The sequence below is a fragment of the Chlorocebus sabaeus genome, chromosome 25, assembly GCF_047675955.1.
Source record: "Chlorocebus sabaeus isolate Y175 chromosome 25, mChlSab1.0.hap1, whole genome shotgun sequence".
In the NCBI taxonomy this organism is placed as follows: Eukaryota; Metazoa; Chordata; class Mammalia; order Primates; family Cercopithecidae; genus Chlorocebus; species Chlorocebus sabaeus.
Genome location: NC_132928.1, coordinates 48,963,525 through 48,990,600, shown reverse-complemented (window position 1 = coordinate 48,990,600; position 27,076 = coordinate 48,963,525). Strand labels below are relative to the sequence as shown.

At 36.6% G+C, this 27,076-nt stretch overlaps 1 protein-coding gene across 1 annotated transcript in view; it reads left to right on the top strand.

The window, feature by feature from the left end:
- The window catches only part of XPR1 (xenotropic and polytropic retrovirus receptor 1), a 259,285-nt gene that overhangs the window by 190,936 nt on the left and 41,273 nt on the right, over positions 1-27,076 (top strand). The window contains exons 8-11 of the mRNA XM_007989307.3: positions 9,122-9,312; positions 9,522-9,701; positions 19,723-19,894; positions 21,384-21,578. Of these exons, the coding sequence (XP_007987498.2) occupies positions 9,122-9,312; positions 9,522-9,701; positions 19,723-19,894; positions 21,384-21,578 (738 nt within the window). The remainder of the gene's footprint in view (positions 1-9,121; positions 9,313-9,521; positions 9,702-19,722; positions 19,895-21,383; positions 21,579-27,076) is intronic.

Here is a 27,076-nt window from a genome sequence, read left to right as displayed (position 1 = left end):
GGAATGGTTTCAAGATGAAACCCTTCCACCTCTAATCATCAATCATTAGTAGAGATCCCTCCCATGCGCAGCTGACAATAGGGTTCGTGCTCCTATGGGAATCTAATGCCGATTATCTAACAGGAGGCGGAGCTCAGGCGGTAAAGCTCTCACCAGCTGCTCACCTCCTGCTGTGTGGCCTGGTTCCTGACAGAGCACAGACCAGTACTGGTCCGTGGCCTGGAGATTGGAAACCCCTGTACTAACCTATGACCCAGTTCTAATAGAAATGCTTACATATGTCCACCAAAAGACATGTATGAGAACACTTAAGTAATATTGTTTGTAATAGTATCCAGTCATGCACGATGTAACAATGTCTTGGTCAGCAGCAGACTGCAGATATGAAGGTAGTCCCATAAGATTATAATGGAGCTGAAAAATTCCTATTGCATAATGGAGTAGGAATCATAGCTGTCATAGCATAACACATTACTCACATGCTTGTGGCGATGTTGGTGTAAACAAACCTATTGCACTGCCAGCCACATAAAAGTTTAGCACTTAAAATTAATGTGCATAATACTTGATCATAATAAATATTACCGATTTATGTATATACTATACTATACTTTTTATTATTTTAGAGTGAACTCCTCCTACTTATTAATAAAAGAGTTAACTGTAAAACAGCCTCAGGCAGGTCCTTCAGGAGGTGTTCCAGAAGAAGGCGTTAGTAGAATAGGAGATGACAGCTCCCTGTGTGTTATTGCCCCTGAAGACCTTCCAGTGGGACAAAATGTGGAGTTGGAAGACAGTGATATTGGTGATTCTGATCCTGTGTAGGCCTAGGCTAATATGTGTGTTAATGCCTTAGTTTTTAACAAAGTTTAAAAAGTAAAAATAAAAATGTAAAAGCAGAAAAAAGTTTATAAATAAGGATATAAAGAAAAAATATGTCTGTTTTGTTATATAGTGTGTCCATGTTTTAGGCTAGGTATTATTACAGAAAGTTAAAAGGCTTAAAAATTTTTTAAGTTTATAAAGTTAAAAAGTTACAGTGAGCTAAGGTTAATTTATTATTGAAGAAAGAAAAAAATTTTTTTTTGATTCAGTGTAGCCTAAGTGTGCAGTGTATATAAAGTCCACAGTAGTATAAATTAATGTCCTAGGTCTTCACATTTACTCGCCACTCACTCACTGACTCACCCAGAGCAACTTCCAGTCCTATAGCTCCATTCATTCTAAGTACCCTATACAGGTGTACCATTTTTTTAAGCTTTTATATTGTATTTTTACTGTGTCTTTTCTATGTTTAGATATGTTTAGAGACACAAATACTACCATTGTGTTACAGTTGCCTACAGTATTCAGTACAGTAACATGGTGGACAGGTTTGTAGTCTAGGAGCAATAGGCTCACATAACTGTAAGTGATGAGAATAACAAACTAACTACATACAAGAACATGATGGCGCTAACAAATGTTGAACAAAACAAGCCAGACACAAAGAGTACATATTACATTATTCCATTTACATAGAGTTCAAAAAACAGGCAAGAATCAGGAGTTTACCCTTGGGGAATGGATAGCAATTAGAAAGAATATGAGCAGGAGCTTCTAGGATGCTTGTAATATGCTGTGTTCTGGGTGCTGATACACTTCATTCTTCATCATGCTGTATACTTAGGATTTATCCATTTTTCTATATGTATGTAACACTTAGATTCAAAAAGTTTACATTAGAAAATGAGTGAGATCTTTGTGCACTGATACTGGAAAATCTCCACTCCAGGACGTAAGTGAAAAAAAAAAAAGATATGGAATAGCATATATAGCATGCTCCCAGTTGTAATTGGTGATTTGTTTTTTAAAAAATAGTATGTGTTTCTCTATGCATCAAGAAGTTCTTGAAAGATAATAGACAATTTTGTTAACATGTTTTTCTTCAGAAGATCTGGAGTGAGACAAGGCTTCTCATAATCTTTATAATATTTGAGGTTATTTTCCTATACACATATATTACTTGTTAAAATGTTTTTAATGTTCCTTTAAAGAAAAGTGATTTGGCAACTTGATACAGAGAGGACTGTAATTTTGTAAGTTTTAGAACAAATTTCTGTTTGATTTTTTTTTTTAAACAGGTACATTTTGGCTTATGTACACAACCTAGCGCCATTGTTAAGTGTGCAGGCTTTGGTGCCAGATTGTAGGGTTATTAAATCCTTGTGATCCTGGGCAAGGAACCTATTTTGAGTAAGCCTTAGTTTCTTCATGTATCTGCTGAGGAAAACCAATATATAGTGTTGCAGTGAGAACTAATGAAATTTTGCCTGAAAAACATTGAGCACATTGCTTACCCCAAAATAAATGCTTGAGGAATGTTAGCTGATTTTTAAGTTAAAAATTCATGAAGCCATGGGGAGTTTGTGATGGGACCTTATATATCTTTTATTCTTGGGACTCACAGATCAGAGAGTTGATATAGTTATTCTTAAAAAGAAATGACACTAATTTGTTTTTTGATTCCCTGGAATCTTTTATGATGATCTTGTCTAGCAAGAGTTATTATGGTTTAATCCCCAGTAAATTTACAAAAGCTTACTTCAGGGAGATCATGCCAAATGAAAGAGGTTTCATTGTATTGCTTATATATGCCCTTAGGTTTTAGATTTATTTGCAATTGAAAGTTTTGGATCTTTGATGAATAACTTGACTATTAACAGTTAAAATTGCTTTTTGCTTTTTGAAACTCTTTCTCCTTCAGAGACAGGGTCTCTCTCTATTGCCCAGGCTGAAGTGCAGTGGCCCCATCCTAGCTCAGTGGAGCCTAGACTAGACCTCCTGGGCTCAGGCGATCCTCCTGCCTTAGACTCCTGAGTAGCTAGGAATAAAAGCATGCAGTAGCACCGTGCCTGGCTAATTTTTTAACTTTTTTGTAGAGACAGGGTCTCACTATATTGCCTAGGCTGGTCTTGAACTCTTTGTGATCCTCCCACTTTGGCCTCCCAAAACACTGGGATTACAGGAGCCACCAGGCCTGGTCCCTGTTTTTTGAATCATTTTGAAAGTAAATGAGTTCATTAGCTTAAATATAGTATTTGCATTCAGAAGAATATATCTTTAGCATTTACTGTTTTACAAAGGTCCTTGAGGTTTTTGTTGTTGTTGCTGCTGTTTTGGTTTTTACTGGCTTTTCTAACAAATTGTGGAGTTCAAGGATATTTTATTCAGATCATATTTGCTGAAAGCCTTAGAGATTTTTCTAGTTCCTGTGTTGTCAAGTAGAACTTAGGTAAACATGTGTTTAGATTTTTATAAATATGGATTACATTTTCTGTTCATGGCAATTTTTTTCCTGTGTAGAACAGAATACTACTTTTGCTAAGGTCGTGAATATTTGAACCCTAACCAGGCTATTTTGCTTTCTTTTGTGTATGGCCACAGATATTACCTAGACAGAATTAGAAGATTTTGATATATTAGAGCAAATCTATCATCACCACTACTAAAACGGTTCAAAATATATACCTAGGCCAGGCGCAGTGGCTCACGCCTGTAATCCTAGCACTTTGGGAGGCCAAGGCAGGTGGATTACCTGAGCTCAGGAGTTGGAGACCAGCCTAGGCAACATGGCAAAACCCTGTCTCTACTAAAAATACAAAACAATTCCCTGGGTGTGGTGGTGTGTGCCTGTAATACCAGGTACTTGGGAAGCTGAGGCAGGAGAATCACTCGAACCCAGGAGGCCGAGGGTGCAGAGAGTCAAGATCGTGCCATTGCACTCCAGCCTGGGCGACAGTGCAAGAGTCTGTCTCAAAAAAAAAAAAAAATTACATATATATATGCGCCTAACATAGGAATTAGTAATGACATCGTAAGATGTATTTATTACTTTTTTCCTTTTCTATTTTTTTTTGAGGTGAAGTTCACATAACATAAAATTAACCATTTTAAAGTTAACAATTCAGTGACATTCAAGTACATTCACAGTGTTGTACAACCACATCTATCTAGTTCCCAGACATTTTCATCAGCCCAAAAGGAAACCTCACTCTCCATTCCCTGTCCTCAGCTGCTGGCAACCACTAATCTGCCTTCTGTCTCTATGAATGTTCCTATTCTGGGTATGTCCATAAATGGTGTCACACAATATGTGGTATTTTGTGTTTGGCTTCTTTTACTTGGCATAATGTTTTCAAGGTTCATCCATGTTGTAGTATGTATTAGTACCTCATTCTTTTTTTGGCTGAGTAATATTCCATTTTTTGTATGTATCACAATTTGTTTATCCATTCATTCATTGACATTTGGGTTATTTCTATCTTTTGGCTGTTGTGAATGGTACTGTTAGAAACATGCATAAACATGGATTTGTTTAGTACCTGTTTAATTTTCTGAGGCGCCACCAAACTGTTTTTCACAGAGTCTTTACCATTTTCCATTCCTACTAGCAGTTTATGAGGATTCTGTTTTCTGCACATCCTTTCCAACACTTGTTTTCTGTATTTTTATTTTCTTCATTATATCTATCCAAATGGGTATGAAGTGGTATCTCATTGTGGTTCTAATTTGCATTTCTCTAATGACTAATCATATTAAGCATCTTTTCATGTGCTCATTGGCCATTTATATATATGTTTGGACAAATGTCTATCCAAGTCCTTTGCCCTATTTTAATTGAGTTGTTCATCTTTTCATTGTTAAGTTATAAGAGTTCTTCATGTATTCTAGATACTAGACCCTCATTAGATAAATGATTTGCAAATATTTCTCCCTTTTTTTTTTTTTTATTTTCTTGATAATGTCTACTGATGTTTTAATTTTTGATGAAGTCTCATTTATCTATTTTTCCTTTTGTTGTGTGTACTTTTGTTGTGATACCTAAGAATCCATGGCTAAATTCAAGGTCATGAAGATTTATCCTTATGTTTTCTTCAGAATTTTATGGTTTGAATTCCTATATTGAAGTCATCGATGAGTTTTGAATTGATTTTTATATATGACGTGAGACAAGGGACCAACTTCATTTTTTTTGCATATCCAGTTGTCCCAGGACTGTTGTTGAAGAGAATATTCTTTTCCACTGAATGATGTTGGCACTCATGTTAAAAATCAATCAGCCATCAATGTATAGGTTTATCCCTGGATTCTCAGTGCTATTCCATTCATCTATATGTCTGTTTTCATACCAGTGCCACAATGTTTTGATTACTATAGCTTTGTATTAAGTTTTAAAACCACAAGGTATGAGTCCCTAACTTTGTTCTTTTTTCATTATTGTTTTGGCTATTTGGGACCTCTTGGAATTCCATATGAATTTAAGGATTGACTTTTCCAGTTCTGAAAAAAAAGCCATTGGAATTTTGGTAGGGATTGCATTAAATCTGTAGATTGCTTTGGATAGTATTGCCATCTTAGCAATATTAAATCTTTCCATGAACACAGGATTCTTTTCTACTTTAATTTCTTTCAGCAATGTTTTGAGTTTGTAGTATACAAGTCTTTCACTTACTTGGTTAGTTATTTCTAGATGTTTTGTTCTTTTGAATGTTATTGTAGTTGCTATTGTAGTTAGAATTATTTTCTTTTTTTTTTTTTTTTTTTTTTAAGATGGAGTCTCACTGTGTCGCCCAGGCTGAAGTGCAGTGGCTGGATCTCAGCTCACTGCAAGCTCCGCCTCCCGGGTTTATGCCATTCTCCTACCTCAGCCTCCTGAGTAGCTGGGACTACAGGCGCCCGCCACCTTGCCCAGCTAGTTTTTTGTATTTTTTTTTAGCAGAGACGGGGTTTCACCGTGTTCACCAGGATGGTCTCGATCTTCTGACCTCGTGATCCACCCGTCTCAGCCTCCCAAAGTGCTGGGATTACAGGCTTGAGCCACCGCACCCGGCCAGAATTATTTTCTTGATTTCATTTTCAGATTGCTCATTGCTGATGTATGTGAACACAACTGAATTTTGTGTGTTGATCTACAACTGTGATGAATTTACTAACTCTAGTAGTTTTATTGTGGATTCTTTGGGATTTGTGTTATTTTTGTTTCCTGACTGTTGTAATGTATCTGTGGTCTTTGCTTAGGATTCAGGATGTAAAACTATATATCATTTTCCATTTATAAGTTCCTAACTAATCTTGCCTTTGTACTTGTTCCCTGGTAGTCTGTTCACATAACAGCTAGAGTAGCTCTTTAAAATAATTCATGAGGTCATGCCATGTATATACAAAACCTTCTACAGGCTTGTACATAAGAGTAAAAGCTTAAGTCTTGACAAAGTACTGCAGAGCTCTGTCTGATCTGCCGCTGGCCAATTCTTTACCACTATACCTTTGTTTATTCCAATCATAGCAACCTGACTTTCTTCCTAGAGCAATCTGTCTTAAGGCCCTTTGTACTTTCCTTCTCTACATGGAGCCATCTTCCCCCAAACATTCCAATGCTTTGTTCTGTATTTCCTTAAGGTCATCTCCTTAAATGTCATCTCCTGAGAGTCTTCCCTGACCAGCCCTACCTAAAATAACACCTAACATCATTATTTATCTCCTTACTCTATTTTTCCTTCAAATCCCTTATCTGACTTTATGCAGAAGAGAAATTTCCTGAAGATGTGTATTTTGTCTGTTGTTCATCACTGAATCGCTACCTCTTAGAATGGTGTCAGGTATAATAGGCACCTAATCAATACTTGTCAAATGAAAGAATAAAGTTTTCTCAAGTAAAAGGAAAAAGAAACTAATATATACTGAATACTCATAATGAGCCAAACATTATTCTAGGCCTTTGATATATGTTGTTCACATTTAATCTTCTTAATAAAGTTATGAGAATAGATATTATGCCCATTGATCAACAAAGAAACAGAGACTTAAAAAAATAAATAATTTGGCATAGCTAGGATTTGAAATCTGGTCTGTAGTACTTGATTCCAAAGCAAAGGCTTTCTCTACCCTGTTATTTTAAAATTATTAAATCTTCTATATACTGCAGAGAATGCAAAGATAAGCAATAAATGGTTATTTAATTAAGTATATAAATTAGTATACAGGCCGGGCACGGTGGCTCACACCTGTAATCCTAGCACTTTGGGAGGCCGAAGAGAGCTGATCACCTGAGGTCAGGAGTTCAAGACCACCCTGGCCGACATGATGAAACCCCATCTCTACTAAAAATACAAAAAATTAGCCGAGTGTGGTGTCATGCACCTGTAATTCCAGCCACTCGGGAGGCTGAGGCAGGAGAATCATTTGAATGCAGGAGGCGGAGGTTGCAGTGAGCCAAGATGACACCACTGCACTCCAGTCTGAGCGATAGAGCAAGACTCCATCTCAAAACAAAACAAAACAAAACTTGTATATAATTAAATTCCAAATGAGCAGTACTGTCAATACATTCTATAGTTATTTGGAAAATCATTAGGCCAAATGGAAATGTTTCTCATATAGTGGGCTCAAAACCAAATACGTTGATTCAGTGAATTTATGAACAGGTAAGGATCTGGCTCTTAAATAGTAAGTAGAATTTGAATTAGTGGAGAGAAAGAACAAGGCCGTTTTAAGTACAGGGAACAACATAAGGAAATGTGAAAAGCAAACTTATTAAAAGGATAGTAAAATTCATCAAGAGTCAAGAATTAATATTTTAGGGGTGCTGCGAGATAAGTTTGGGAAAAGTGAGTTGGTGATTATGAAGAATTTGAATCATGAGGCTAAGGGATCTAAAGTATTTGAACATTATAATTACTGGTGAGCCATAGAATAATGATGATATTGAACATTTGTGTGGACATATAGGCAACAGAATGTAGTGCTTAGGAGTATGAGCTTTGGGCCGAGTGCAGTGGCTCACATCTGTAATCCCAGCACTTTGGGAGGATGAGGAGGGCAGATCACGAGGTCAGGAGATCGAGACCACGGTGAAACCCCGTCTCTACTAAAAATACAAAAAATTAGCCGGGTGCGGCCGCAGGCACCTGTAGTCCCAGCTAGTTGGGAGGCTGAGGCAGGAGAAAGGCATGAACCCGGGACGTGGAGCTTGCAGTGAGCTGAGATTGCACCACTGCACTCCAGCCTAGGCGGCAGAGCGAGACTCCATCTCAAAAAAAAAAAAAAAAAAAAAAAAGTATGAGCTTTGGAGCAAAACTGGGTTCAAATCCTGGCTTAGCTCAGTAACTAAGCAAATGACTTAACCTCTCTGTGCTCTAGTTTCCTAATCAAATAGAGATCATGGTTTTTAACTCAAAGAGCCACTATGCTGGTTAAATGAATTACCAATTATTCTATGTAAAAATACTGAGAACAGTGCTTAGCACATAGTAAGCATTCCATAAATATTAACTATTGTTATTTATATGACATTTAAATTTTCACACTACTTTCATGTGTACTGTTCCTTTTCATTTTCATGGCTACTCTGTGAGATAGGTATTACTATATCCAGTTTAATAATGGAGTAAATGAAGCCAAAGAGGTTTTGTCATGCCAGATCCTCAGCTGACAGAACCGATCACATGATTTTAAGCCATTTCACCATGATTCTCTATAATCTAAAAAACTAATGGAACAGTGGGATGACATACTGAAAGTCAAATTTTAGGGAAATTACTCTAGTGACAGTCTGTGGAGTCAAATAAAGAAGAGAAAGAACCCACAGGCAACTTTATAAGGCTCTTAAAATAATCTAGGTTTGGCCAAGTACAGTGGTTCATGCCTGTAATCCCAACACTTTGGGAGGCCGAGGTGGGTGAATCACAAGATCAGGAGATCGAGACCATCCTGGCCAACGTGGTGAAATCCTGTCTCTACTAAAAATACAAAAATTACCTGGGCATGGTGGTGCATGCCTGTAATCCCTGCTACTAGGGAGACTGAGGCAGGAGACTCGCCTGAACCAGGGAGTCAGAGGTTGCAGTGAGCCAAGATCGCGCCACTGCACTCCAGCCAGGTGACAGAGTAAGACTCTGTCTCAAAAAATAAATAGATAGATAGATAGATAGATAGATAGATAGATAGATAGATAGGTTTAGGTTTCATTTATGAAAAATTTCTATGCCAGGACTATATCATTGAGAATGAAGACAAAGGATTTTTAATTCATGGGATGTTATGAATTTTATAACTAACCAATATATTAATATTCTTTCAGCTGTATTTAAACTTGAAACAGATAGAAGTATATGGCCCTTGATAAGAATATATCGGGGTGGCTTTCTTCTGATTGAATTCCTTTTTCTACTGGGCATCAACACATATGGTTGGAGACAGGCTGGAGTAAACCATGTACTCATCTTTGAACTCAATCCAAGAAGCAATTTGTCTCATCAACATCTCTTTGAGGTAATCAAGGCAAGACATAACACCTCATGAATATAGTTTGCATTCGCTATATAGCTATCTGGTTTAGTGTAATCCATCTTCTACTTGAAGAGGATTGTTGACTTAATAACAAATCATGTTTCTTTTGTTTTATTAAAGATATTTTAAGTAATGATAAAAGTAAAAATAATGATTTTCTGTATCTTTCTGTCTTCCCCATCCTTTACTAGATTGCTGGATTCCTTGGGATATTGTGGTGCCTGAGCCTTCTGGCATGCTTCTTTGCTCCAATTAGCGTCATCCCCACATATGTGTATCCACTTGCCCTTTATGGATTTATGGTTTTCTTCCTTATCAACCCCACCAAAACTTTCTACTATAAATCCCGGTTTTGGCTGCTTAAACTGCTGGTAAGTCCAGAAACTTGTGTACCACTTTTAGAGGGGTATATTGGTTATTGACTTCCTCTAAGATAAAAACCGAGGCTGCTAGGTTGTACAACTGCAAAGGCCATGTTTCACATTATAGTTTATGTGAATGGTGACCCAGCTCCAGGGCAAAGAATATAGTGTAACTAATAGCCCTGAAGTTGTGCAACTTGGAGGCCCTGGAAAAAAGCACTCATGTATATTTTCCTCCTAAGATCGAGTATCAAGTGGCCAAATATTGAGATGATTTTGTAAATTATAAACATTTTTTACTTGTTTAACTAGCTGAGATAAGTTGTAGAACTCTGTAAGTTTCCTTCCCCCAAAAAAATTTGGTAAAAGAATTATTTTCCTATTAAGTTGACATGATTATCAACCGAACATTTTATTTTAGGAAAGATTTGTTCTCTAAAAGCAGTAGGAATATCTTACCAGATTACCAAATTTAATTTGAAAAATTGACTTTGGGCCGGGCGTGGTGGCTCATGCCTGTAATCCCAGCACTTTGGGAAGGCAAGGCTGATGGATCATCCGAGGTCAAGAGTTTGAGACCAGCCTGACCAACATGGTGAAACCCCGTCTCTGCTGAAAATATCAGATTAGCTGGGGGTGGTGCACATGCCTGTAATCCTAGCTACTTGGGAGGCTGAGGCAGGGGAATCGCTAGAACCCCAGAGGTGGAAGTTGCAGTGAGCCACGATTGTGCCATTGTACTCCAACCTGGGCAACAAGAGCAAAGCTCCATCTCAAAGATAAGAAAAAGAAAAATTGACTTTGATTCTTGTTTAGAATAAGTTCTTTTTTTCCTTCCACTTTACCTGTTTCTTAATGGTCTCAAAATCATTTAGCTTCCGCAGTGATATAAAATTTCCTGCAAAACTGTAAAACTTTCTCCTGTAAAGATAACTCTGGAAGGGGATTTCTGTTTACTTGTAAATTGAGCCAGCTCTTTTTGAAAATCATTTGAGGCCAGGCGCGGTCGCTCACGCCTGTAATCCCAATACTCGGGAGGCTGAGGTGGGTGGATCCCTTGAGCCCAGGAGTTTCAGACCAGCCTGGGCAACATGGTGTAAACCCTGTCTACAAAAATTTAAAAATTAGCTGGGTGTGATGGTGCACACCTGTAGTCCCAGCTACTCGCGGCACTCAGGTGAGAGGATTGCTTGAGCCAGGAACGTCAAGGCTCCAGTGAACCACGTTAGTGCACTCCCAGCCCGGGCAACAGACTGAGACCATGTCTCTAAAGAAGAAAAAAGGAAAGAAACAAAGAAAGTACATCAATTGAGAAAACTTTCATGTAATTGTTTCTTAGATTATGAATTACAGCTAACAATAAAGATTAGTGATTAAATTGACCAATCACTATAAAAACTTTAAGAATTACTGTATTTTCTCCCCTCTTTCTTACTTTATAAGTATACCTCCATGAAAACTGTAGTTCCTATTGTTTTTCTTTTGTATGCCCCTTAGGTTAGCAGAGGTTTTTTTTGTTCTTAGCCAAACATAACAATTTTTCTTTTTAATCTGAAGACATAAAATATGGCTCTTTATTAAGAAAAACTGTAGAACCAGGTGCAGTGGCTCACCCCTGTAATCCCAGCACTTTGGGAGGCCAAGGTGGGTGGATCACCTGAAGTCAGGAGTTTAAGACCAACCTGGCTAACATGGCGAAATCCCGTCTCTACTAAAAATACAAAAATTAGCCGGGTGAGGTGGCAGGTGCCTGTAATCCCAGCTACTTGGGAGGCTGAGGCAGGAGAATCGCTTGAACCCAGGAAGCGGAAGTTGCAATGAGCCAGGATGGTGCTGCTGCACTCCAGCCTAGGTGACAGAGCGAGACTCCTTCTCAAAAAAGAAGAAGAAAAAAAAAAGATAGGGTCTCCTTTGTTGCCCAGGCTTGTCTCAGACCTCGTGGCTTCAGGTGTTCCTCCCACCTTGGCCTCCCAAAGTGCTGGGATTACAGGCATGAGCCACCGTGCCTGGCCATAAATTATTTTTAAATGAGACTTTGGAAGATTCAGAAAACTCAAGTTTTACTATGATTGCATAATTACAGTAACAGGATAATATAGTTGTCTACATTGTGTGCTAAGTGAGCATTTCCCCAGTATATCCTTCTTTGTTTAAATAGCAAGCTGTGATTCATGCATGACCAGTTACTCTTGTTAGCAGAATGATTGCCCATTGAGTAGACATTTATCTGTGCATCTGCTATGTTTTTGTTAATAAATGAGGACTTGTTGATGGAATAGGTTGACAATGGTATAAGCAGTAATAGAATAATAAAATGTACTATCAGATACAGTGAAATATAAAAGGAAGCATTGTGGTTTGTTGTTTTTGTAGTAACTTATAAATAGAACAATGTTACCATTTATAGATAATTTTAGTATTAATTGACTTGCTGACTTATTTTAATTTAAATCTCCCTGGGAAAACTACCCTTAGACTGATTCTTAGTGAATTAACAAGAATGTGTCCACTCTAGTTATGTTTTTCTGATACCACTTCATCCTAAAGTAAAAGTACATTTTTTTTCTTTCTTTTTTTCTTTTCTTTTCTTTTCTTTCTTTTTTTTTTTTTTTTTTTTTGGAGACAGGATCTGGCTCTATTGCCCAGACTGGAGTGCAGTGGCGTGTTCTCGGCTCATTGCAACCTCCACCTCCCAGATTCAAATGATCCTCCCACTTCAACCTCTCCAGTAGTTAGGACCACAGGTGTGTGCCAATGTGCCTGGCCAATTTTTTAGTAGAGACGGGGTTTTGCCATGTTGCCCAGGCTGGTCTCGAATTCCTGGGCTCAAGTCGCTTGCCTGCCTTGCCTCCCAAAGTGCTGGGATTGTAAGTGTGAGCCACCACGCTCAGCCTTTTCTTTAATTTTCAGTGAGAAAAGCACATGTCGTTTAGCCATAGTGGTAGGCGCTGGGTGCCATTTATATCCATATTTATATTGGAATCTATGGAATTGATATATGCTATGCTCCCAAAAACAAAGCTAAAAAAAATTTGTAAGACATTGATTTTGATGTGAATATTGTATGTCAAATTAGTACAGATTATTTACATCCATAGGTTATACTTTCTTTCCGTAAATCTGTATTTACCTCAGTCAGAAATCTAATTGGGTAGCATAAACAGTGTCTCAGATTTTCTAAACAAAAATATCAAAGTATAACTCACTATATTAAAAGTAAGCTCATTAAAAATTTTAAATTATAGTCCTTTATTATATAATTTAGACATCAATTTTTACCAACAGTTTCTTTAGTTGTATAGTAAAAATTTTACACATTTCTATTATAAGAATAGAGAGGTGTTCTCATTTAGTAACTACTTTATGTATTTTAATTTTTAAAATAACCCACAAGTTGGAACTGCTATTAATTAATCCCCATTTTATAAATGAAGAAACCTACATTCAGAGAAGTTAATTAACTTGCCTAAGGTCACATAGCCGGTAAGTGATGAAGATGAGTTATGAATCCAGGCAGTCGGGCTTTATAATCTGTACTCTTAAACACTAACATTTAACACTTAGCCCTATTAGTCATTTATGTAAGATGTTTAACTTTGATCTAGTAGATCAAACTAGTAGAATATAAAAATCAAATTTGAGGCCAGGCACGGTAGCTCATGCCTGTAATCCTAGCACTTTGGGAGGTGGAGGTGGGAGGATCACTTAAGCCCAGGAGTTTGAGACCAGCCTGGGCAACATGGCAAAACCCTTTCTTTACAAAAAATGAAAAATCAGTGGTACGTGGTAGCACGCACCTGTAGCCCTGGTTACTTGGGAGGCTGAGGGAGGAGGATCGCTTGAGTCCAGCAGGTTGAGGTTGCAATGAGCTGAAATTGCACCACTGCACTCCGTGAAAAGTAGAAATTAAAACTTCATCTTCTTAGCTATTTATCAGTATTAACTTAAAAGATGATGTTAACATGTTCTTTGTAATAACTTAATAGTGGCTTTTTTGTGTATGTGGTAAAATATCAGCTATCCAGAATTGCCTCTGGCTTCCATAATACTGTTACTCTAGGAATTGTCATTTTAATCAGAATTACAGGGTAGAAGTGGAAAAGTTAGAAGGTCTTATCCAGATTAAGAAGAGAAGGAGGGACGAGTTACAGAATTCTCTCTCAGAAGGCGAAATCAGATAAATCTAGAATGAATTTGACTGTGTGTAAATGTCAGTGAGTAAATATGATCTGTTTATGATCTTCCTCTCACCCTGCCTCTGACAGAGTGACTTCTTCTTTTCTCTGTATTTCCAGGGTATTTTGTGTGTATCTCTGTAATATGGTGCTATAATTATACCTTTATGTATTTATTTACCCAACTAGACTGTGGATCATTAAGGCCTTTAAGCCTCAGTGCCTGATATATAATAAATACTTGATAAGTCTTTGTTAAATACATGAATGGCTGTAATTGTGTTCTTTCCTTCATTGGTTATATTATACTAACATTTACTACTCCCTTCTTTCTTCCTTTTTTTCGTTTTCTCTTTTTGTAAATTTTCCCTTCTTCCCAGTTTTTTTTTTTTTTTTTTTTTTTTAATTTTCACATCACTCCTATCCTTTTCCAGTCCCATCCCACCATCCCTTTGTTCCTTATTTAATGCATTATCTTTCTCTTCTGCTCTTATGGAGATTTTCTGAATTAGCCACATTTTGAGGATGGGGTTGGAAGAGTGTGAGAGTAATGATAGTTTGTCTCATGTCAGTTATAAAGAAATTGTCCTAGGCTACCAGTTTCATAATAGTTCATGATTAGAGATGGATTTAGACTTCTGATCCTTTGGTGTTATATCCTAAATTCTATATTTTCATCACTTTGAATTCTTTAAGTCCATTCTGCACCCTGGAATTTCTTAAAATATTACAAAAACTGATGCCAGAATTTCTTCGTGCATAGATGACTACCATCCTACACTCCCCCACTTCCCCACAAAAAGTTTGCTTTATCAGGAGCTTATGGCTGCAAATGTACAGATTGTCTCTCTGGTTTGTTGAACTCATAGAAAGAGTATGATAATGATTAAGAGACTGAGCCATGGAATGAAAATATAGCAGCACCAGAAAATAATGTCTCAAAGCCTGTATGATGTCCCACAGACACCTGGTCTAGCTTCCAAAGCTCCACGAAAGTACCTGTCATAGGCGGTTGACACCCAGGATTGAGTCATAATATGACCATCTCCCTGAAATAATAAAGATACATATTTAGAGAAAGAGTGGAAAGATCCAGATAAGTCTGAGAAGATAGTTATAGACTCTCAAGTTGAATATGTCTATGAAATGAATATAACTAGATCTCCAGAGAGTTAGAGATTAGATTCATTTTCTCAAAACTTCTACTTACTCAGAATTTCTTTTTTCAGGAGTCACATTTCCTCCTGTATAAGATAAAAAGGGGTCCTTTAGGATGAGGATTAAGGCTTCATCCCATCTTCACTTCACACATCGCTTATCAAGACAGTCTGCACAATTTGAGCCTATTTCTGGTAATTGCATTGGTACCTACTTCCCTTCTCTGCAATGCCAAGATTTCCCTTTGTAGTGATAAACAGGCTTACACAGAATAGGTTAGGAAGAGTCTGTGTCGGTCTTCTGTAAAATGGGGATATGAATAGTTCCTAGCTCATGGAATTGTTGTGAAGATTGAGTTAATGCCTGCATAAGCCTTGAAGAGAATATACTGCATGAGTTACTGCCCAGTACATTTAATACATTTATCATGTGTTCAGAACAGTGGGAAGAGGGCTGATTTCTGTGGTGTAATTTCAAGATGAACACAGTCATTACCATGTCATTAGTGAAAAGAAAGTGACTTTGGTTAGAGAATGAAGCATGCCTCAGATGGAGTACCATCCTTTCCTACTTAATCATTTGTAAGCAAAGAAGAGCTTTGTATTCAGTTAGGTAAGATGGAGAACAGTCTAGAAATTTTAACACTTGCCTCTCCAGCAAAACTTCCTAACTTTAGAGCCTCTCAGTGCTTCTATCTTTTGCTGCTCTCTGCTTTCAAATTCAACTCTCCACCTTTTTGCTTTCTATTTTCTTTCTTTCTTTTTTTTTTTTTTAGATAACATGGGTGAATTTCTTTTTTTTTTTTTTTTTTTTTTTTTTTTTTTTGATACTTTGAGTTCTGGGGTACATGTGCAGAACGTGCAGATTTGTTACATAGGAGTACATGTGCCATGGTGGTTGGCTGCACCCTTCAACCCATCATCTGCATTAGGTATTTCTCCTAATGTTATCCCTCCCCACTTCACTGGCCCCCCACCCAACGACAAGTGTGTAATGTTCCCCTCCCTGTGTCCGATGTTCCTCTCCCTGTGTCCATGTGTCCTCATTGCTCAGCTCCCACTTACAAATGAGAACATTCGGTGTTGGTTTTCTGTGCATGTGTTAGTTTGCTGAGAATGATGCTTTCTAGCTTCATCCATATCCCTGCAAAGGACATGAACACATCCTTTTTTGTGGCTGCATGGTATTCCATGGTGTATATGTGCCATATTTCCTTTATCCAGTCTATCATTGATGGGCATTTGGGTTGGTTCCAAATCTTTGCTATTGTGAACAGTGCCACAGTAAACATACATGTGCATGTGTCTTTATAGTAGCATGATTTATAATCCTTTGGGTATATACCCAGTAATGGAATTGCTGGGTCAAATGGTATTTCTAGTTCTAGATCCTTGAGGAATTGCCACACTGTGTTCCACAATGGTTGAACTAATTTACATTCCCACTAACAGTGCAAAAGCGTTCCTGTTTCTCCACATCCTCTCCAGCATCTGTGGTTTCCTGACTTTTTAATGATTGCCATTCTAACTGGCATGAGATGGTATCTCATTGTGGTTTTGATTTGCATTTCACTAATGACCAGTGATGATGAGCATTCTTTCAAACGTTTGTTGGCTGCATAAATGTCTTCATTTGAGAAGTGTCTGTTCATATCCTTTGCCCACTTTTTGATGGGGTTGTTTTTTTTCTTGTAAGTTTGTTTAGGTTCTTTGTAGATTCTGGATATTAGCCCTTCATCAGATGGATAGATGGCAAAAATTTTCTCCCATTCTGTAGGTTGCCTGTTCACTCTGATGATAGCTTCTTTTGCTGTGCAGAAGCTCTTTGGTTTAATTAGATCCCATTTGTCAATTTTCATTTTTGTTGCCATTGCTTTTGCTTTTTTAGTCATGAAGTCTCTGCCCATGCCTGTGTCTTGAATGGTATTGCCTAGATTTTCTTCTAGAGTTTTTATGGTTTTAGGTCTTATGTTTAAATCTTTAATCCATCTTGAGTTAATTTTTGTATAAGGTGTAAGGAAGAGATCCAGTTTCACCTTTCTGCATATGGCTACCCAGTTTTTCCAACACCATTTATTAAATAGGGAATCCTTTCCCCATTGCCTGTTTTTGTCAGGTTTGTCAAAGATCAGATGGTTGTAGATGGTGTGATGTTATTTCTGATGCCTCTGTTCTGTTCCATTGGTCTATATATCTGTTTTGGTACCAGTACCATGCTGTTTTGGTTACTGTAGTCTTGTAGTATAGTTTGAAGTCGGGTAGCGTGATGCTTCTAGCTTTGTTCATTTTGCTTACGATTGTCTTGGCTATGCCAGCTCTTTTTTGGTTCCATATGAAGTTTGAAGTAGTTTTTTCCGATTCTGTAAAGAAAGTCAATGGTAGTTTGATGGGGATAGCATTGAATCTATAAATTACTTTGGGCAGTATGGCCATTTTCACGATATGGATTCTTCCTATCCATGAGCATGAGTGTTTTTCCACTTGTTTGTGTCCTCTCTTATTTCCTTGAGCAGTGGTTTGTAGTTCTCCTTGAAGAGGTCCTTCACATCCCTTGTAAGTTGCATTCCTAGGTATTTTATTCTCTTTATAGCAATTGTGAATGGGAGTTCACTCATGATTTGGCTCTCTGTTTGTCTGTTACTGAAAGCACTAAACATGGAAAGGAACAACCAGTACCAGCCACTGCAAAAACATACCAAAATGTAAAGACCATTGACATTATGAAGAAACTGCATCAACTAATGGGCGAAATAACTAGCTAGCCTCATAATGACAGGATCAAATTCACATATAACAATATTAACCTTAAATGTAAATGGGCTAAATGCCCCAATTAGAAGACACAGACTGACAAATTGGATAGAGTCAAGACCCATCAGTGTGCTGTATTCAAGAGACCCATCTCACATGCAAAGATACACATAGGCTCAAAATAAAGGGCCGGAGGAAGATTTACCAAGCAAATGTAAGGCAAGAAAAAAAACGAAAAACAAAAAAACAGGGGTTGCAATCCTAATCTCTGATAAAACAGACTTTAAACCAACAAAGATCAAGAGAGACAAGGGCATTACATAATTGTAAAGGGGTGAATTTATTTCTTAAGATTTGAGTGCAAACTTAAGAACAAAGCTTTTATCAAGAATAAACACAAAAGCTAAACAATTCTTCAGTTGTGCATTTTAACAAAGTACAAATATGAATGCATTATAATTTATAACTGCATTTAAAAAATTAAAATATTTCTCTCCAAATCCAAAACAGTACACGGTCTTTAATCTGTGCTCATCTTGTTTAGATGAATTAGAAACATTTGTCGTATGCTATCAAGAAAATATAGACAAGAATTACTAATCAGTTCTTTATGATCAAAGAAACATTCTTCTCCTTAACTGTGACTTTTTGAATCACTTATCTGTATTTCAGTTCTGAAATACCACACAATTATACCTCCACTCTAGAGAAAAAAAGAATGAATACAAATATCAAGGAGATAGGAACATTCATGGAATTAAAGCAAAAGTCACAAGTGTTTGACTTAGAAATGTACATATTGTAATAATTTTTTATTTGTTTTTGTTTTGTTTTGTTTTGTTTTTTTGAGACGGAGCCTCATTCTGTCGCCAGGCTGGAGTGCAGTGGCGTGATCTCAGCTCACTGCAACTTCTGCCTCCTGGGTTCAAGCAATTCTCTTGCCTCAGTCTCCTGAGTACCTGGGACTACAGGTGGCCACCACCATGCCCAGCTAATTTTTTGTATTTTAATAGAGATGGGATTTCACTATGTTGGCCAGGCTGGTCTCAAACTCTTGACCTCGTGATACACCCACCTTAGCCTCCCAAAGTGCTGAGATTACAGACGTGAGCCACCACACCCAGCCCTGTAATAATTTTTTTTTTTTTTTTTTTTTTTTTTTTTTGAGATGAAGTCTCGCTCTGTTACCCAGGCTGGAGTGCAGTGGCATGATCTCGGCTCACTGCAAGCTCCGCCTCCCAGGTTCACGCCATTCTCCTGCCTCAGCCTCCCAAGTAGCTGGGACTACAGGTGCCTGCCACCATGCCTGGCTAACTTTTTTGTATTTTTTAGTAGAAATTGGGTTTCACCATGTTAGCTAGGATGGTCTCGATTTCCTGACCTCGTGATCCGCCCATCTTGGCTTCCAAAGTGCTGGGATTACAGGCGTGAGCCACCGTGCCCAGCCGATAAATTTTTAAAGTACAACTTTAGTTGATGGCTGACATGTATGTAAAAATTGTGAACAATTTAAACGGGTATAAAAATGTGAGATCAAAATCTTTAGGCCCAAATACTTGAAAAGTCACTATGAATATGGAAAGATTTGTTTATATAGATTTTTAGATGAAAAATCAGGGGGTAATGGCATCTCCCTGATCCCTTAACAATATTTGGATTTTTGCAAAGAATTAGCAGCACCCATGCTTTCTGTTTTCTAACTATAGTTATTCCTGCTTTTTTTCCTCCTTTACTTCCTTTCTTAGTTATCCATTCAACTGATTCCCTTCACTGCTAATTCTCAACCACTATAACCACTGTTGCCAGGTCTCTGTGTTTATGATTGGTTCTTTGGTTTCCATTTTATCAACTAAAGTAATCATGCTGAATGGTCAGACATGAAATGGAGACATTTAATATGACTTTTCTTGTTTCTGTGTTTTCTGATTTTTTTTTTCTTTCTCTCAGTTTCGAGTATTTACAGCCCCCTTCCATAAAGTAGGCTTTGCTGATTTCTGGCTGGCTGATCAGCTGAACAGCCTGTCAGTGATACTGATGGACCTGGAATATATGATCTGCTTCTACAGTTTGGAGCTCAAATGGGATGAAAGTGAGGGCCTGTTGCCAAATAATTCAGAAGGTAGGATATGAATTTGCCTCTGTACTACTAAATCTCTGGTGTAAACCAAGAAATATTGGGAAGGATAAATGAGAAAGTTAAGGTCATGATGAAAACTTACCCAATAATATTACAAACTTAATTAAATGTACTTGGCATTCTGTTAGCAGTCTCTTTATCTGATATAATTTGGCTTTTAAATTATGCATTAGGATTTCGTCTGTCCATTTGCCAAGAGATTTACAACTTACACTTAAAGAATTCTAAAACTTTTTCTAGCACATTGGTAGTTATATTGCAAATACTTTCATGCCAACAATTTGTTGTCACACTATTGCTGTGTAATGTAACCCAGATACCAGTGATCAAAAATACTGATTATTTAGAAATAGATCAAGTGCTTTGAGAGTAATTACAGATTGCTTTTTAATTCTTACTTGGGGTGTTATTTTTCTTCTGGCTCTTCCCCCCCCCCCCCCCCCCCCCCGCCACCTTAGTTTATTCCAGCAGTTCAAGTTATTAAGGAATTTTGCCTTCATGACAAAGATCTAATTTAGATAGATTATGTAACATGTGACTAACGAAAGTTAATGATGAAGCCGATGCTGACACATTTTTATTGATTGCCAGTGGATCACAATTCTATTGTAAGTTGATCACACTCAATTCTGAATTTCAGAATTCAAGGAAAAATTGATTTACCAACTCTATTCTTATTTAAACACACAGTTTGTTCTTGGTTTAAAAAAAGAGGGGAGGTAGGTGAACAAGAGCATGTGCTCTTGGGTGTCTTGTGTTGTGGTGGTTTGGAATTCACAAAATTGTATAGAATCACTGGTGATACTTGTAGGCTTTCCAGATGTTTCAAATTACAGAGCAAACCTGTTTTTTCCTCCTACTGTATACTCATCTTCTAATTTTCTTACAGTTTTATCACACTCCAAAGAAAGTGATTCCTGGACAGATATCCATAAATCTGAGAGAGCAGATTTCCCCACTAGTTCCCCCACAACACATTTTACCTTCTCTCCTTGACTTATCTATCACTAAAAAGCTTGAGAATAGACTGGGCGCGGTGGCTAACGCCTGTAATCCTAGCACTGTGGAAGTCTGAGGTGGGCAGATCACTTGAGGTCAGGAGTTTGAGACCAGCCTTGGCAACATGGCAAAACCCCATGTCTACTAAAAATACAAAATTAGCTGGGTGTGGTGGTGTGCACCTGTAATCCCAGCTACTCAGAAGGCTGAGGCAAGAGAATCACTGGAACCGGGAGGCAGAGGTTGCAGTGAGCTGAGATTGTGCCACTGCACTCCAGCCTGGACCACAGAGAGAGACTCAGTCTCAAAAAAAATAAAAAGCTTGAGAATATGATAGTTGCAAAGAAGAAAGTGATTCTGAAGCCCAGGTTTCTTGCTTTTTCAGACTTGGTAGTGGCTACGCTATATGACTAAATGATGTGAACAAGTTATTTTTTACAATTGTAATGTTTCTTCTTTGAAATCTTCACAGAATCAGGAATTTGCCACAAATATACATATGGTGTGCGGGCCATTGTTCAGTGCATTCCTGCTTGGCTTCGCTTCATCCAGTGCCTGCGCCGATATCGAGACACAAAAAGGGCCTTTCCTCATTTAGTTAATGCTGGCAAATACTCCACAACTTTCTTCATGGTGACGTTTGCAGCCCTTTACAGCACTCACAAAGGTATTCTGTGATTGACTATGAAGAGATTTTTTTAAACCTGGATTTTTACTACCTGAATCTATTTCTTACTCTGGCTACTTTTCCATTTGTCATGCTCTTTTTTTTCCACTGAAATTTCAGTTCCTTCAGTTATACCAGTTTGTTCTTGAATGCTTTTAGTCTCATTCCAGTATCTACTGATAAAAGTACCACTGAAAAGAAGCACAGTCACCCAGAATAAGAATTTGTGATAATGTTTAAAATTCTGAATTATGTTTAATGGGTTCAATCTATGGATATCTTGGGTTTCCATTTGTTTTTAGACTTCCTTGTTCATTAATGAGGTTGGGAAATGGCTTGGTGAAAAAAAATTCCCTGTGGCAATCAAGTATGTTTTTAATCGCTTTCCTTCACCAAGTAGTAAGAATTGTTTCCAGCCCATTTAACTGCAAATTGAGTTCTCTGATTCCTCTAGTTTCTCATCTCCATGGCAACCTATTATTACTTGAGACTGCGCTTCTGTTGGGAAGAGAAAAGGCTTTTAAGTTCTGAGCCACATGCAGTCACTCCTTTTGAATTTTTAACCTTTTTCCAAGAACTGTCAGTCAGCAATCTCACTTCCTTTTTGTAAAATGCGTTCCATCTTTGTCTTTTTAAGTCAATATCAGCCCACACCTTAGATGCTGCACTTTCTCATCTGTAGGTTGTAAAGAGATGTTACTATTTGAAATTATTCGTTATTTTTAAATACTTTGCAAAGTTTTTTTTCAGTGATCTTTTTTTTTCCCTTAATTGAGAGACTGTATTTTAGGAGCTTTGGCCAGTGCTACAAAATTCCTGCTAATCTAAAGTGTGTCTAACGGTCATAAAAGATCAGAACATTGCTTCAATAAACCTTGAGATTTGATGCAGCAGATGATATTTATAATATAATTCCACTTTTTCCAGTAGATTCTGTGGTTGGAGTAGGATTGATAAATGTAGCCAATAATTTTACCACGATGTAGGCATTCTCGTTAAATGATATAATTTAACTAAGTATGTCAGTGAAGGAAACACATCCCCAAAACTCCCATAATTTTAACTCATACTGTGGAATGCTGTTAAGTCCAGGCATGTATCATAATTCAGGAGGTTGTTACTAGAGAATTTATAAATTGGGCAGCTGATTTAATATAGTATTTATGACTCCATTTACTAAGTTATAAAGAACCCTTTACTTTTCTTCCATCCCAGGTAAAAATGAGTACTGTTTTTCTGGCTGAATATTTTAGAACATAATATACCTTTAACTGCAGTTGATCCTTGAACAACTTGGAGATTAGGGGAACCAGCCTCGCACACAGTTGAAAATCCACAGATAACTTTTAACTCCCAAAAACACTACTAATAGTTACCATTGACCGGAAGCCATACTGATAAAATAAATGGTCTATTAACACTTATTTGGTATGTCATATGTATTATATACTGTTCTCTTATAATCAAGTAAGCTAGATAAAATAAAATCTTATCAAGAACATCATAGGGAAGAGAAAATATCTTTCCTATTCATTAAGTGGAAATGGATCATCATGAAGGTCTTCATCCTTGTCATCTTCACATTGAGTAGGCTGAGGTCTTGCTATCTCATGGGTAGCAGAGGCAGAAGAAAATTCGTATGTTAAGTGGATCTGTGAAGTTCAAACCCATATTATTCAGGGGTCAACTGTATACTGATAGCATTCAGTAAAAAGCTGAAAATCCAAATTCATCAAATCTGTGAACAGTCCACATCTAAAATGTCTAAACCAAAAAAGTAATAGTTTAAATAGCATTGTGGGCTTAAGACATTCCTTACTCACGTACTTCTTCAAAGAATTTTATAAACCATATTACCTTTTGGACATTTTTAAGTTTACAACCAAAATTTTTCATCTTAAGTTTAAGTAATTACAAAAGATATAGTTTTAGTGTATTTTAAATGTTCACATTTTAAAATAAAACTGCTAAATGTTTCTATTGTGTAATAGTCAGAAAATTTCCATCTCTTTGCTCTTGAACTATAATGTATATTTTAATATAATATATTTTTGTTTTAATGACTTGTCTGCTACATAAACATGTAAATTGAAATTAAATTCTTTCTGTCACTAAGAGATTAATTTGTTTTCTGTTCTGGGTTGTAATCACCATTACCCTGATAATTACCCACAGTTGATCAAAGCAACATTACAAATGTATTACAAATTTAATTTTTATAAGTAATTGTTGCAGGTAAACATTTCTTAACGAGATAAATTTATGTTATTACTGTTTCCTTTTTCAGTTTTTATATAAGTAAACTCAGAAATCTTGTGGCTATGTAGACGAGAATAGAAGGAGTTTTGTTGTTGCAGTAACACTCAGTTTTATGAGTTCAGTGAGTTATTTATGGGTTATTTACCCAATTCTGAGTTATTTGTTCAAAAAATTGTATAGTGATCTGTCACCAATAAATATTTTTAGCAATTAGATTTTCTTGGTTGAAAGCAAAGAGTTGAAAATAAATAAAGCAAATAATTGAACATAAACTGAATGAAAAAGGATTTGATAACCAGCCATTGGAATCATTAACTTTCTAACCTAGACAGTGGACCATCATGTTATTGTTACTTTTAGAAGCTCTTTGTCTAACCCAGCATATGCAAATAATTGTTAGGAAAATAAAAATATTGTTAATTTCAGTACGCATTTTCCAGTGCAATATTTTATGATGAAATACTTTTATCATATTCTTTAAATGTCCTTTTGCAAAAAATCTGGAACTTCAGATTACACTCATCTGAGCTATGGAAAATATCTGCAATATACCTGTAGGGGAGGAAAAACTTACTCCTCTACCCGCTTAAGTAATTGGGGCCTGCAAATGAAATTGACAGCAGACAGATGAGTAAAAGAAAAGGTTTGTTATGGACACAGAGGTCTTCATAGAAAAGAAGACCCAAAAGAAATGTTTAGACCAGGGGGTGGAGGGGGCTTTTACACCATTTTTATAAAGAGTGATAAATTGTGAAAAAGTAAGTTTAGACAAAGGTAGGGGGTTGGGCTTCTGGGTGGTAAATTGTGAAAAGGTAAAAATATGGGGATTCTAATGAAAGAAAAGGATTATTTAGTAAGGTTTGTTATGCGTACCAAAGTTGATGTCTTCTCTATTGATAAGTGTCATCTCTGGTGAAGAAGTGTTGCTGTCCTCTTCCTAGTATGGGAGTGAGAGCATCAGCTTTAGAAATGGAAGTTTATATTACATTTACAAAAGGAATGTATGCCCTGCTTTTAGACAAAAAGAGGGAGGGCAGATATATTTCCCTTCATCTGAGAGTTTCTCAGTTGCCTTCAGCTCAAAATAATAATCCTTATGCCAAAGTGGCATATTTGGGGATGGCATACTCTGATCCTCTTCATACCCTAATTGGGAAATCAGTCAGACAAGTGGAAAAAATTTTGACTTCAGGTTTACATGTTTATTTTTATGTGTGTGTGTGTGTATTTATATATATATATAAATTGGACACAGTTTTTTGCCCACAGTAAAAGTTTTTTAAAAACCAGAAACAAAAATATTTTTTGATGGACCATTGGTTATATATCTTAATCTTATTGCTAAAATTTAAAAAAAAAAAAAACTGTATGGTTACTACATGTTAAATATTCATATCACTAAAATTTTTAACCAAAAAGCTTAAAACAGACGAAAAAATTGAAAAAAATATATATATATATCCATGTGTAAGCACCTCATTCCTTCATTCTAGTTCTGAGTTAGATGCATGACCACGTAGATAGGTGGACAGACAGGCAGGCAAAGCAAGGATACATTCACCAAGTACTTATTAAGAATATTTTATGTAACATGCCATGCTAAGCACTAAAAATATAGTGACAAAACACAATTCTTGCCCTTTATAATCTAGTAGGGGAATAGACAAAAAGACATTAATTGGTTCTTAATACTACTGTTAAGTATACTGTTTTAGACATGGCTAAAATGGTAAATTTTATTTGTTTTTACCACAGTTTTTTTTTTAAGGCATAAAAATAGAGTATAAAGAGATAAGCAGGGTACCGGAAGAACCCCCAGCACAGGTCTCTAACTCAGTCTCCTAGGCCTTAGGATGGGAGGAAGACTTCTGTGAGGTAACATCTAAGCTGTATCCTATTGTTTATATTAAGTTAAGGAGGATTCAAGTTACCCGTTATGTGCCTTGCTCAAGGCCATGTGATTTGTGAGTGGTAGAGGTGTAGTATTTCTCAATTCTATTCTTCAGCCTAGGGATTTTTTTTTTTTTCAGACAAAGCCACATCTTTAAAGTGGAGATAATGGTACCTGTTCTTTTTGTTTCACAAGTTTGTTTTAAATAGCAAATAAAAGAGTACACATGAAATCTCCTTAGACTCTTAGTATGCTACAGGGGAATTTATGATAAAATGAAATATTTTCTTTGCTGACTAGAGCTGCTATATGTCTTGCTTTACAGAGTCTTTTAAAGAGAAACCCTTAATGATTGTCTTGGCGAGGGGAGTTGCACAGGGCAAGTATCGATTAGAAATGTATTTGGCTTTTTGCCCAAGTAACATAGCTACTTACTCACTGAACATTATTCAGTACTCACTGTCGAAGTTTTTTAAAAAACAGAAACGAAAACACTTTTTAGATGGACCATTGGTTATATATCTTAATCATATTGGTAAAATAAAATTTTAAAAATGTCATGGTTGCTACATGTTAAATATTCATATCACTAAAATTTTTAATCAAAAAGCTTCAAATCGAGGCAAAAAAATTGAAAAGACAGCTCAGAGGAACCATTGACAGAAAAATTGGTATTGAATATTGATCAGAAGTAGAATTTGTTAAAGAACATGGGAAATGGGAAAAATAAAAACATCAAACAAGTGGAATTTGATTTGTTTTTTTTTTGTTTTTTTTGTTTTTTTTTTGTGTGGATACTATTCCAAGAGAAAAGGCACTAGAAAACATGGACTTTAGAAATAATCATTGAGCCAAAAGAATAGATTCAATATGATTAATTGGGTAGATACTTTTCTATGAAATGTATGTGTACTGTTACAAGTGATAAATTTTAGAGGGGCAAGGAGTAAAAGATGGTGAGGTAACCTTGTTCGGATTCAGAGATCTGAGTCTTTTCAAAGAACTAGCCTGCAGGAGTTACCATAGCAACAGCATTATATTAGGGGCATTTTCAAGATTGTTCTAAAGTGTCTCATGTTATGCTGCATGATTTGTAAAAATGGAGGTGTAAGAGTTAACTGTGTGCCTAGACTCGTTTTTTGAAAAGTAAGGGAGGAGGTTGGAGGTTTAGGCAGCCCATTTGAGGGAAATTAAGGATGATAATATTTCAGCCAGCACTCACTTGTATTAAAAAGGAAAACACATTTGAAATATTTAGTTTATTTTTTCTATCATTGATTTTAGAAACAAAGGAATTTAGCTAGCAGCCAATCTCCACATTTTAAGAATTCACATTTCATTGCATGGC